At 59.8% G+C, this 13,689-nt stretch overlaps 1 protein-coding gene across 1 annotated transcript in view; it reads left to right on the top strand.

The window, feature by feature from the left end:
• HERC2 (HECT and RLD domain containing E3 ubiquitin protein ligase 2) overlaps window positions 1–13,689 on the top strand; it is a 78,990-nt gene that overhangs the window by 5,528 nt on the left and 59,773 nt on the right. The window contains 14 exon segments of the mRNA XM_015562992.1: window positions 1,092–1,311; window positions 1,901–2,001; window positions 2,391–2,547; window positions 6,391–6,501; window positions 7,060–7,231; window positions 7,795–7,968; window positions 8,501–8,689; window positions 9,123–9,274; window positions 9,813–9,970; window positions 10,051–10,164; window positions 10,497–10,748; window positions 11,754–11,947; window positions 12,227–12,427; window positions 13,540–13,689. The exon segment at window positions 13,540–13,689 is cut by the window's right edge and continues 22 nt beyond it. Of these exon segments, the coding sequence (XP_015418478.1) occupies window positions 1,092–1,311; window positions 1,901–2,001; window positions 2,391–2,547; window positions 6,391–6,501; window positions 7,060–7,231; window positions 7,795–7,968; window positions 8,501–8,689; window positions 9,123–9,274; window positions 9,813–9,970; window positions 10,051–10,164; window positions 10,497–10,748; window positions 11,754–11,947; window positions 12,227–12,427; window positions 13,540–13,689 (2,345 nt within the window).

The following is a 13,689-nucleotide window of genomic DNA, read 5'->3' as shown; positions in this document are numbered from 1 at the left end:
CGCAAGGTGGGGGTGTGGAATGGGAGCAAGGAGGGGAGCCAGAAAAGGGGGAATCAGGAAGCCTGGGGCTCATGAAAATGGTGACAATTTCAGGGAGCAAGAAGGATCTCTTTCTCCATTTCCCAGCACTCTAAACTCTTTTTAGAGGCTCTCTCTCTCTTTTTTTAAATCCTCACCTGAGGATGTTTATTGATTCTTAGAGAATAAGGCCGGGGGGAGAGAGAGAAGCAGTGATGTGAGAGAGAAACATCCACCGGTTGCCTCCCTTACCTGCCCCCTCTGGGGATCTAACCCACAACCTCAGTGTGTGCCGTGACGGGGGGTCGAACCTGCAACCTTTCGTGTTTGGGACGACGCTCCAACCAGCTGTGCCACCCCGTCAGGGCCAGCTTCACCCCTTTGTGTTTTTGTTACCAGCCGAGGATATTTTCTTCATTGATTTTTAGAGAGAGTGTGGGGGGCGGGGGAGGGGGGAGAAACATGGATGTGAGAGAGACACATCGATTGGTTGCCTCCTGCACATGCCCCAACAGGAGCCTGGGATTGAACCTGCAACTCAGGCATGTGCCCTTGACCAGGAATCGAACCCAGCACGGTTCCGTACACGGGCTGCTGCTCTAACCACTGAGCCAGTGACCTCCTGGTGCATGGGACTGTGCCCAACCTACGGATGCAAACCGTTTAGGGCAAGAGACAGTATTTTATTTTGAATTTGGTTTCATAACATGGAAATAATGGGTAGAGATTTTCTCTCTCTCTAGAAAATGTGCTGCTGACAATGACTAACTTTACGATTTTGTGTTGAGAACATTTATGCCACGTTTACAGAGAGTCAGTCTACCACGGTGGCTGAGCGTGGTCCCCCTGCGCGTCCTCCTCACCTGGTGACTGGGAGTTCTCTGTGCCTCCGTGTCCTCCCCAGGAAACACACAGCCCTGCCGGATGGTGGCCGCGAGGGCTCCCGGTCTCCTCGGCTGCGCAGGCTGAGCCCTGGGTTTGTCTGAGGTGCTCGCGGGTGGGCCCTGCGCCGTCACCATTCGTTACAGCCTGTGCCCGGCTGCTGAGGGCGGGGTCCCCGTTGTGTTTTCCAGACGTGGGGGAGCTGAAGGAGTGTCTCTCCGTGCTGGTGAAGGAGCAGCAGGCCCTGGCCGTGCAGGCGGCCACCAGCACCCTGTCCGCCCTGAGGCTCCGGCAGCGGCTGGTCATCCTGGAGCGCTACTTCATCGCCCTGAACAGAGCCGTGGCCCAGGAGAGCGCCAAGGTCAAGTGGAAGAGCAGCGGCGGTTGTTTGCCTTCTGTGGACAAGAAAAGGTAACCCCGAGTGAGGACCCATCCTGGGCCGCGTGGAGGCGGCTGCCGTGCAGGGGAGCTGGGTCTGCGGGGACAGGCCTCATGCATGTGCGAAGCTCCTTTTCCTCCCCCTCTGGAGGCTTCCTCTCGTTTGGACCATGGCTTCGCCAGTTCGCTCTACAGCAACAGGCTCAGCCCGCACCATTATTTCAGCCTTTGTTTTCTTCTAAGCCTTTTTAAACATTTTTATTGATTTTTAGAGAGAGGGTGGGGGAGAGAGAGAGAAACATCAGTTGGCTACTCCTGCAGGTGCAGGTGCCCTGCCCGGGAGTGGAACCTGTCACCGTTATGTGTGTGTCTGGGACGGTGTTCCAACCCACTGAGCACACCAGCCAGGGCTCAAACCTTTTTAAATTTCTTTTTTCTGTTCCTGAAAGAGAATACTTGTCCTTTACAAGGAGCATTTGGTAAAAGTTTTAAAAAACCACGAAACTGGAAGTCCCTGGTGAGCCTGCCATCTAAAGAAACCCATTGGCCCCGTTGGGTATGCACCCTTGATTCAGTGCGCTCCTCCTCTGACTGACCAGCTGTCCCCCCTGTGTCTCCCCAGCTCCCGGCCCACAGGCAAAGGGGTGGAAGGACTGGCAAGAGTTGGGTCCCGAGCTGCCCTGTCCTTCGCCTTTGCGTTCCTGCGCAGGGCCTGGCGGTCAGGTAGGTGCCCGGGGTTGCTGCCTGCGCTCAGGCTCAGCTGCTCTCCTCACTGTCCCCCCACGTGGCTGGGGCCCATGCCAGGGGCTGTCGGTGCCTCCTAGGCTTTGTTCATGCCGGAGAAAAGGTCTGTGCTTCTTAAAAATGTGCAGAAACCCCTGCCAGGCCTCAGACCTGACGTACTTTCTAGGAGAACCAGAAGTTAGACTTGCTCCTGGGAGAGCCGTAAAGTGCAGAATTGCCTTGGGGACGACTTTAACTTTGGTCTCTGGAGTCCCTGCAGTGGCTCATGGCGAGGAGAAGGGGGGGTTGACAGTGTGGGTGGGGGCCCCTGTGTGAGGGCTCGGGCCGCCCAGGACCGGGTGGCCTCCCTGACGCGCGCGTGTGCCCAGGGGAGGACGCGGACCTGTGCAGCGAGCTGCTGCAGGAGTCCCTGGACGCCCTGCGAGCCCTGCCTGAGGCCTCGCTCTTCGACGAGAGCACCGTGTCCGCCGTGTGGCTGGAGGTGGTGGAGAGAGCGACCCGCTTCCTCCGGTCCGTCGTGACGGGGTGAGTCCGCACGTCTTCCTGCGCGCTGCGGCGAGCTCGGTCTCCTCCCCTTCTTCGTAGCTTTACTTTTTCATGTGTCAGTGACGTGGTTGACAGTCATGTACCTACAGTGACCCTGACGTTCCAGCCCCCGCACACGCCTGGTCGCTGCGGTGCCGTGCGCTCTGTCCTGTGCTGGGCGTTGCCTCCGGGCTGCCTGTAGCTGCCAGGGCTCCGCAGGCGGCTTCCTGCGTGCCCTCCACCCTCTCAGGCCCCTGGTCCAGATCTTGGCTCTTTTCAGACGTTCGGCTTTGCACACCTGATGGACCCAGGAGTGGGCTGGGATGTGAAGGCGCTTTTGGAATTCATTTTCACACATTTTAGGATTCGGGGCTCAGCCTTTCGTCAAGTATTTGAGCCCCTATTGTGCCTCCCCCTGAGAACGTGCCTGCCATTCTGTGAGTGACGGGCGTTGTCTTAAGAGGCAGCGTAGGACTGAGCAACTGCTCAAGACGGCATCTTCCACCTGCACCGAGTCTCCCGCTGGACCTGAGCTCTGGTCGTGGGGGCCGTGTGTTTTGTTAACGGTTTTAAAGACACACACACACTCAGTACGGAGGCCGCAGCACAGACACACACACACTCAGTGCGGAGCCCGCAGCACAGACACACACTCAGTCCTGGGTCCGCAGCACAGACACACACTCACTCAGTACGGAGCCCGCAGCACAGACACGCACACACTCAGTACTCAGTCCGCAGCACAGTCGCACACACACTTAGTACTGAGTCCGCAGCACAGACACACCCTCAGTACTGGGTCCGCAGCACAGACGCACACACACAGTACGGAGCCCACAGCACAGACACACACACACTCAGTGCGGAGCCCGCAGCACAGACACACACTCAGTCCTGGGTCCGCAGCACAGACACACACTCACTCAGTACGGAGCCCGCAGCACAGACACGCACACACTCAGTACTCAGTCCGCAGCACAGTCGCACACACACTTAGTACTGAGTCCGCAGCACAGACACACCCTCAGTACTGGGTCCGCAGCACAGACGCACACACACAGTACGGAGCCCACAGCACAGACACACACACACTCAGTGCGGAGCCCGCAGCACAGACACACACTCAGTCCTGGGTCCGCAGCACAGACACACACTCACTCAGTACGGAGCCCGCAGCACAGACACGCACACACTCAGTACTCAGTCCGCAGCACAGTCGCACACACACTTAGTACTGAGTCCGCAGCACAGACACACCCTCAGTACTGGGTCCGCAGCACAGACGCACACACACAGTACGGAGCCCACAGCACAGACACACACACACTCAGTGCGGAGCCCGCAGCACAGACACACACTCAGTCCTGGGTCCGCAGCACAGACACACACTCACTCAGTACGGAGCCCGCAGCACAGACACGCACACACTCAGTACTCAGTCCGCAGCACAGTCGCACACACACTTAGTACTGAGTCCGCAGCACAGACACACCCTCAGTACTGGGTCCGCAGCACAGACGCACACACACAGTACGGAGCCCACAGCACAGACACACACACACTCAGTGCGGAGCCCGCAGCACAGACACACACTCAGTCCTGGGTCCGCAGCACAGACACACACTCACTCAGTACGGAGCCCGCAGCACAGACACGCACACACTCAGTACTCAGTCCGCAGCACAGTCGCACACACACTTAGTACTGAGTCCGCAGCACAGACACACCCTCAGTACTGGGTCCGCAGCACAGACGCACACACACAGTACGGAGCCCACAGCACAGACACACACACACTCAGTGCGGAGCCCGCAGCACAGACACACACTCAGTCCTGGGTCCGCAGCACAGACACACACTCACTCAGTACGGAGCCCGCAGCACAGACACGCACACACTCAGTACTCAGTCCGCAGCACAGTCGCACACACACTTAGTACTGAGTCCGCAGCACAGACACACCCTCAGTACTGGGTCCGCAGCACAGACGCACACACACAGTACGGAGCCCACAGCACAGACACACACACACTCAGTGCGGAGCCCGCAGCACAGACACACACTCAGTCCTGGGTCCGCAGCACAGACACACACTCACTCAGTACGGAGCCCGCAGCACAGACACGCACACACTCAGTACTCAGTCCGCAGCACAGTCGCACACACACTTAGTACTGAGTCCGCAGCACAGACACACCCTCAGTACTGGGTCCGCAGCACAGACGCACACACACAGTACGGAGCCCACAGCACAGACACACACACACTCAGTGCGGAGCCCGCAGCACAGACACACACTCAGTCCTGGGTCCGCAGCACAGACACACACTCACTCAGTACGGAGCCCGCAGCACAGACACGCACACACTCAGTACTCAGTCCGCAGCACAGTCGCACACACACTTAGTACTGAGTCCGCAGCACAGACACACCCTCAGTACTGGGTCCGCAGCACAGACGCACACACACAGTACGGAGCCCACAGCACAGACACACACACACTCAGTGCGGAGCCCGCAGCACAGACACACACTCAGTCCTGGGTCCGCAGCACAGACACACACTCACTCAGTACGGAGCCCGCAGCACAGACACGCACACACTCAGTACTCAGTCCGCAGCACAGTCGCACACACACTTAGTACTGAGTCCGCAGCACAGACACACCCTCAGTACTGGGTCCGCAGCACAGACGCACACACACAGTACGGAGCCCACAGCACAGACACACACACACTCAGTGCGGAGCCCGCAGCACAGACACACACTCAGTCCTGGGTCCGCAGCACAGACACACACTCACTCAGTACGGAGCCCGCAGCACAGACACGCACACACTCAGTACTCAGTCCGCAGCACAGTCGCACACACACTTAGTACTGAGTCCGCAGCACAGACACACCCTCAGTACTGGGTCCGCAGCACAGACGCACACACACAGTACGGAGCCCACAGCACAGACACACACACACTCAGTACGGAGCCCGCAGCACAGACACACACTCAGTCCTGGGTCCGCAGCACAGACACACACACACTCAGTACGGAGCCCGCAGCACAGACACACACACACTCAGTACTCAGTCCGCAGCACAGTCGCACACACACTTAGTACTGAGTCCGCAGCACAGACACACACTCAGTACGGAGCCCGCAGCACAGACACACACACACTCAGTACGGAGTCCACAGCACAGACACTGCGAGGTCACTGCCGTGTCCTTTCCCACAAGCAGGGCCGCCTGTGGTCCCGGCGCCCAAGGACCATGGGCTTGGCTCTCCTCGTGCCGTGGGCTGGGGCCTGTGGGTGTGGAGTCATTTCAGAAGTTGAGCTGTACTGGCGATGCTGGAAGACCGCCTTCCCATCTTGGTTAAGAAGACGTGTCACTTACCATTTGGAAACCAGGAAAAGTTAACGTTACTTCTTAGATGACGGATAAAAATCAGCGCAGGCTTATTGCCCGTCGACTCGCGGTGGTTCTAGAAATTGGCCCTTCAGTTGGGAGAGGACTGTTGCTACTCGAGTCCCTTCCCTGTCCCTGCCTCCCGAAGGCGCTCTAACACTTCCCTACGCGTGATGTGAGGGGAGCTCAGGTGATGGCACGCTGCGGGACTTGGACCGTGTCTTGTAGTCACCGACAGCACCCGACGCGGCGCTCTGGTGGGAGACGTGTCTCGACAGGTTCGCTGTGCCCTTGGGTCTCTGATGGAATCCCAGCAGCAGGTCTCGGCCACGTGGCTCTGGGGTGAAGATACGCGTCTCCCGGGGAGAGCCGTGAACATCCCGTTCAGCATGTTCTGGAGCTCTGCCTCGCCTGTTCCTGACCCTCTGCTCTGTTTCAGGGATGTTCACGGGGCGCCTGGCACCAAGGGGCCGGGCAGCATCCCCCTGCAGGACCAGCACCTGGCCCTGGCCCTGCTGCTGGAGCTGGCCGTGCAGAGGGGCACGCTGAGGTGAGGCCGCGCCCCGCGTCCGGAGACGCCTCGTGGAAGCTCGGTGTGCGTTCCGCGTTTCACCGACTCCTCTGTGGTTATGGCCAAGAGCCCCTTCTTTCCACACTGGGTGCTCTCAGCTTTGTGTACTTCCTGTTTTGTGTTCAACTTTCTAGTAGTCTCAGAATTGTTCCTTCTTTTTCTTTTCTTTTTGTAAGAGAGAGAGGAAGGGAGCCCAGCTAATGTGACTCAGTGGTTGAGCATTGACCCAGGAACCAATAGGTCGCCAGTTCGATTCCCTGTCCGGACACCTGCCCCATAAAAAACTATTTTTATTGATCTCAGAGAGGAAGGGAGAGGGAGAGAGAGAAACATGGATGGGCTGCCTCCTGCATGCCCCACACTGGGGATGGAGCCCCCAACCCGGGCATGTGCCCTGACCGGGAATCAAACCCCGACCTTGGTCATGGGTCACTCAGCTGCTGAGCCACGCTGGCCCTGCGTGCTGTTGTTTTTGACAGGCTATTGCCAAAAAAGTGAATCTGCTTTTCTAGAGAATAAAGGTATCTTCTCTTTCAGCCAAATGCTGTCGGCCATCCTGTTGTTGCTTCAGTTGTGGGACAGCGGGACTCAGGAGACGGACAACGAGCGGTCCGCGCAGGGCACCAGCGCCCCCCTCCTGCCCCTGCTGCAGCGGTTCCAGAACATGCTCTGCGGCAAGGACGCCCCTCACGCAGAGGGCGACACCCTGGTGAGTGTCCTCACGAGGCTCCTCACTTCTCAGTCGTCCTCAGAGCTAGGCTTCTGCAAACAAGGCCAGAGCATGTGTCCGTGGGTTGGTCGCTGGTCGTGGGGACGCGGAGGCTGGTGGCCGAGCATGCCCTGGGTCTGACCCCTGCCCCCGGCCGCTCTGGGAGGTCCTCTCTGAGAGCCATAGCTGTTCCAGGGGAGAGCTGCCTGATTCTGGTGTCACGAGGCGGCGTGAGCGCGGCTGCTCCGCCCGCACAGGCGGAGAGTGAGGGAGGCGCCAGCAGCACGAGCTCTCCTCCAGCAGGTGCTGCAGTGGGATGACAAGAAGTGGGTTTTGTTCCAGTTCTCAAAGCCGGTCGTGGGGCAGCACGTGTTCCTGCGAAGCTGCTTTGGGTCCCGAGGCCCTTGGGGTGCGGAGCGCGCGGTGCCATGCGTGTCACGGCTGCGTGTGCGGGGGGGGTGCAGGGTCGTGTCAGCGCGCCAGTGACGGTTCTCCCCCGATGGCGGAGAGCAGGCTCGCCGATGGCGAATCACGGCCTGAGGTCGCCTGTGCTTCCCTTCCAGCTGCTGTCGGGCCCTCTGAGCCCCAACGAGAGCTTCCTCCGGTACCTTGTCCTCCCGCAAGACAGTGAGCTCGCCATCGACCTGCGACAGACGGCCGTGGTGGCCATGGCCCACCTGGACCGCCTGGCTGCGCCCTGCATGCCGCCGCTGTGCAGCTCCCCCACGTCCCACAAGGTGCGCGGCGCCGGCGTTGTCGATGCCCGCGTTAGTGCCCCCGACCCCCGTGTGCCGGTGTGGTGTGGGGAGCTGGCTCAGCCTCTGGCTCCACGCTCCCCTTCCCGCCTCCTCTTTGTTTAATGTATTTTTATTGATTTCCGAGGGGAGGGGAGAGGGAGAGAGAGAGAGAGAAACGTCAACGATGAGAGAGAATCACTGATCGGCTGCCTCTCGCACACCCGACACGGGGCAGGGGGGTGAGCCCGCAACCCGGGCCTGTGCCCTGACTGGGAAAACCACTGTGACCTCCTGGTTCATCGGTGCACCGACCATGGAGCACACTGGCCGGGCCGTGTGCACTGCTCTTTCATGGGCTCTGAAAAGTAAATGCTGTGGAAACAGCCACTCGGGCACATGGTCTTGTCGGTGGGCGGTGATGTGGGTGTGCGAGGGGCTCCGTGCTCTGAGTTGCCCGCTCCGCACGTGCTCAGTCTTTCCCTGGCTCTGCTGCTGCCCTCGAGAGAACGTGTGCTTCTTTTGCCGCCCGCAGGGGTCTGTGCAGGAAGTCATAGGCTGGGGGCTGATCGGATGGAAGTGCTACGCCAACGTCATCGGTCCCATCCAGAGCAAAGGCCTGGCCAACCTGGGTGTCACGCAGATCGCCTGTGCGGAGAAGCGCTTCCTGATCCTGTCGCGCAACGGCCGCGTGTACACGCAGGCCTACAACAGCGACACGCTGGTGGGTGCCTCCGGCCGACGCCCAGAGGTTGGAAGCGTCTGTTCGTTGCCTGTTCCTCGTTACGTTTAAAACCTTCGTCACAGCCTTTTGTCACGGTCGTGAGGCAGACTCCCTTAGCTGCCATCATCAAGGATCCTCATGGTGACACTCCCGACCGAGGCTCCCACTCATAACCTGCCTCGCGGGGCAGGCTCCTGGGACTGGGCCAGGCAGGGACCAGGAGGGCGACGGGCCGGGAGGCGGTGGCAGGTCGGGACGAGCGAGTTCCTGTCCAAGGAGGTGCTCTCCGCCTCGACCTAGTGACCGCTGCTCGCTGGGAGGCCGGGTCCTTCCGGGTCGTTGGGGTTGGTAGGGTGGGCAGCGGACCACAGGGAGCGTGCTGCTCCTTGTCTGGCTCACTCACTGGTCACGCCTTCCTGTGCTTGTCCGTTAGGCCCCGCAGCTGGTCCAGGGTCTTGCCTCCAGAAACATCGTGAAGATCGCTGCCCACTCAGACGGCCACCACTACCTGGCCTTGGCCGCCACTGGCGAGGTGTACTCCTGGGGCTGCGGGGACGGCGGCCGGCTGGGCCATGGGGACACCGTGTACGTGCAGCCGCCCTCTACCCACGCTCTCCGGGTTTCCCAGCGGCTCCGACACACAGGGCTGGGCTGGAGACGCTGCCAAGGGTGCCCGGCACGGGGTGGCATCTCCCCCCGCTGCAGCACTTGCGACTCCTGTCCCCGCTTTCACTACACTCTGCACCCCGTGGAGTGTTCCAGAGCAGAGCCCCAGTCCTGTGTCTTCAGCGTGACGAGGTTCCCCCCTAACTGAACCGCAGTGTGTCCTCAGGGTCAGAAGTCAGTCATGGAACACCCGCTGTGGGGCTGTGGGTGACGGTGGGTCAGGCCAGTCTGGAACAGCTCCGTGCGTCCTCACTGTGCATCTGGCAGCACCGCTTCGCTCCTCCCGCCGGACGACGGGCGTGGCATTGGGCGCTCGCTTAGCAAGCGCCAGGGAGGGGTTGGAGGTCTCCGCTCCCTCCTCGTGGCAGGAGGCCGACAGCCCCAGGGTGAAGCTCCACAGGCAGGGACTCCGCTCTGCGGTAACAAGCGTAGGAGGCAGCAGCTTCTCTCCCCACAGGCCCCTGGAGGAGCCCAAGGTGATCTCCGCCTTCTCCGGCAAGCAGGCCGGCAAGCACGTGGTGCACATCGCCTGTGGGAGCACCTACAGCGCAGCCATCACCGCCGAGGGCGAGCTGTACACCTGGGGCCGCGGCAACTATGGCCGCCTGGGCCACGGTGCGTGGGCGCCGCGCCCACCGAGCCTGAGGGGGGCCTCTGGTGCGGGACTGGCCGTCACGGAGCCGGTGTGTTTGCAGGCTCCAGTGAGGACGAGGCCATCCCGATGCTGGTCGCCGGGCTGAAGGGCCTGAAGGTCATCGACGTGGCGTGCGGCAGCGGGGACGCCCAGCCCCTGGCCGTGACCGACAACGGTGCGTGGAGCCCGCGGCCGGCCGCTGCCCGGAGGGAGGGCGGGAGCTTCGCCGTCTCGGTGGAAGCACGGCCTTGAGCTCACTCTGTCAGGGCTGGGGCTTTGTCTCTCATGTAGTGAGATGCAAAGAAACCACGCTCTCCCCCGGTCAGCTGCTTCTGCGTTAGCGGAAGTGTAAACTAGATTTCATTTGGTCCCTCCCCCTGCCCCGTGCAGCACGAGCTGTATTCATCCATGTTCTGGATCTGGGGGCTGGGGGCTGTGGGGATTGCTGTCTGCATTTAAAGTCCCACGCAGACCTGCGGCTTGGTCCTGAGAGGCGTGTGTCTCTAGGTCAGGTGTGGTCCTGGGGAGATGGGGACTACGGGAAGCTGGGCCGCGGGGGCAGCGACGGCTGCAAAACGCCCAAGCTGATCGAGAAGCTGCAGGACCTGGACGTCGTCAAAGTTCGGTGCGGGAGCCAGTTCTCCGTGGCTCTGACGAAAGACGGCCAGGTGTACTCTTGGGGCAAAGGGGACAACCAGCGGCTCGGACACGGGACCGAGGAGCATGTGCGCTACCCCAAGCTCCTGGAGGCCTTGCAAGGTGAGCGGGCGGGAGCCTCAGGCTCTAAAGGCGGTTTCCTTAGTGACACTTAGGTTTCTAGGTTACTCTTCACCTGAAACACCATGAAGGACCCTCATCAGGAGCCTGTAGCCACCTTGTGACAGGCATAGGGAACACATGGAAAATGGCCTCTATCTGTTGTCACCACATTGAATTGGAAGCTCGTTCAGTTTACCAGTATCAGAGGGTGCTTTCTGAGGCTGGCACCATGCGTCACTCATCAGCTGGCCACAGTGGGTTAGCTTGGCTACCGTGTGGGCGGACGGGTCGTTGGAACAGAACGGAGAGCTCAGAGAGAGACCCACGTAGACGTGCCAGGAGCTTCCCCGAGGAGCAGGGCGCTGCCTGGAGCGGAGGCCGTCTGCACACCCGGGTGGGAGCAGCGGGCGTCCATGCAGAAAGGAGGACTGGTCACGGGGGCCTCCTGGGGAGAGTGTGCTGTGACCCTAAAACTGCTCTTAGAACAGAGACTCCTTGGCATGACCGTGCCTTGGGACGGGAGAGTGTGACCAAGTAGTTAATAAAAATACACTTGTCGCCCTCACCACTTTTGCCCTTTCGGGCTCACTCCCCAGTAGGGGGCGTGCAGGAGGCAGCCGATCCATGCTTCCCTCTCATCATGGATGTTTCTGTCTCTCCCTCTCCCTTCCTCTCTGAAGTCAGTAAAAATATATTTAAAAGAATACACTTGTCTTTTTCTGAAGCTGAAAATCTGAATAAGGAGGAAAAAGCAACAGCTTCTCTTTATGCCCTGGCATTATTTTATTCGCAGGCTGCAGGTCTCAGTAAACTGTAACTCATAAGACATGACGAGTTTTAGTAACTAGCCAAAGCAGGTGAATTGGGCGTAACGTTAGAGCAGCCCGTTGTCTGTTAGGAGATGCCCCGGCTGCCTGAGTGCCTGAGTGCCCGAGTGCCCGGGGTAAGTGTCTGTACTGCCATGCAGTCGTAGGCGTGAAGCTAGCCGCGTTCTCTTCCTTCCAGGGAAGAAGGTGATCGATGTGGCCGCAGGCTCCACCCACTGCCTGGCTCTGACGGAGGACAGCGAGGTGCACAGCTGGGGGAACAACGACCAGTGTCAGCACTTCGACACCTTGCACCAGACCAAGCCGGAGCCCTCGCTGCTGCCCGGGCTGGACACCAAGCACATCGTCGGCATCGCCTGCGGGCCGGCCCAGGTACTGCGTGTGGCTGCGCTGGGACCTGTGGATGTGGGTTCTGCGCCGCCCACCGCGGTGTGTGCGTCCTGTGCCGTGTCTCGCTCTCTGGTGTGTGTGCCACGCGTTTATTTCCCGTGCCCCCGCCACCGGCCAGGACTCGTGGGTGTGGAGTAGGAGGGGAGGGTGTGTCCGGGCCTGGGTCCTGCAGGGGCCGTTCCGTCCTCCGTCATTTCCTGCGGGGGGAGCAGGCCGGTCGCTGGATGTGTAGATGCAGCTTCGGTTCTCGTGTCTCCGCAGAGTTTCGCTTGGTCCTCGTGCTCCGAGTGGTCCGTGGGCCTGCGTGTCCCTTTCGTGGTGGACGTCTGCTCGGGGACCTTTGAGCAGCTGGACCTGCTCCTGCGGCAAGTGAGCGAGGGCATGGACGGCACCGCCGACTGGCCGCCGCCCCAGGAGAAGGAGTGCGTGGCCGTGGCCACGCTGAACCTGCTCCGGTTGCAGGTGGGAGCGCGCCCCCCGTGGGAGGGATGTCCCCGTGTTTGTTGGGACGTTCATGAGAGGAGGGGGCGGGGTTTTAGCCGGTCGAACTGCTAGGAAAATGTTTGAATGTTTGGTGATCTTATTTTTTTTGGTAATTCTATGGCTTCGTGCCAAGGAAATAAATGTTCCTCACAAAGTAGAGAGAAACATCGCTTGGTTGCCTTCCCGTAGACTCCCCAACTGGGGATCGAGCCGTAGCCAAGGTATGTGCCCTGGTAGGAATCGAACCCGCAGCCTTCCAGTGTAGGGTGATGCTCCAGCCAGCTGAGCCACACTGGCCCCGGCTGAAGGGTGTCTTCAAAATACCTATTTATTGACTCCAGAGAGGAGGGGAGAAGGGGGGGGGGAGAGGGGGAGAAGCATCAATGATGAGAGAATCATAGATTGGATGCCTCCTGCACGCCCCCTACTGGGGATCGAGCCCACAACCTGGGCACGTGCTCTGACCGGGAATCCAGCCCGCCACCTCTTTGGTTCACGGGATGACGCCCAACCAGCCGAGCCACAGCGGCCCAGGCAGGGTCTCCTTTACCCACAGCCTGGGCTGGGCAGCGTGTTGCCCTCAGGCCCTGGCTGGCTGGCAGGAAGCTCATGGTCAGTCCATCGTGGTCAGTTTGGGTCTCAAGGCCGAGACTTGGTTCTGCTGGCAGAGCCTAGCCTCCTGGCTCCACTGTGTGTCTGTGGGAGTTCCGGTTTGGACCTCGTATTCTCTCAGCCTGGCTGGGTCTTTTTAAAAGTTTTTAGGTTAAATTATATTCGCTGTTTTTCTGTGTTGGATGCAGATGGTTGGGGTGGGTTTTCCACATGGTTTAACCTCTGTTCTTCTTGAGTACATAAGTATTTCCAGGTAAGTATTTATAGTTGGGTATTAAATATTCCTCATAAAAGACCTTACCATGGGTTTTCAGCCATTCTGGGTAAAATGTTTATAGTCTACTTTTAAAAATGCACGTCCTTGAGGTTTTTCCTTTAATCTTTGAATAAAACTCAATTGGAGGTACTCTGTCTTTTTTAGTGAGATTGGAAACCCACGTGCTTTCGGCGCTAAGTGACCGTTGTTTTTGTCCTTTCAGTTGCATGCTGCCATTAGTCACCAGGTTGACCCAGAGTTGCTTGGTTTAGGTCTGGGCAGCGCCCTCCTCAACAGCCTGAAGCAGACCGTGGTGGCCCTGGCCAGCAGTGCGGGCGTGCTGGGCACCGTGCAGGGGGCTGCCCAGGCCGTG

This window comes from Myotis davidii, unplaced genomic scaffold (assembly GCF_000327345.1).
Source record: "Myotis davidii unplaced genomic scaffold, ASM32734v1 scaffold811, whole genome shotgun sequence".
In the NCBI taxonomy this organism is placed as follows: domain Eukaryota; kingdom Metazoa; phylum Chordata; class Mammalia; order Chiroptera; family Vespertilionidae; genus Myotis; species Myotis davidii.
Note: the sequence above shows the minus strand (reverse complement) of the source record. Positions and strands in the feature narration are given on the sequence as shown.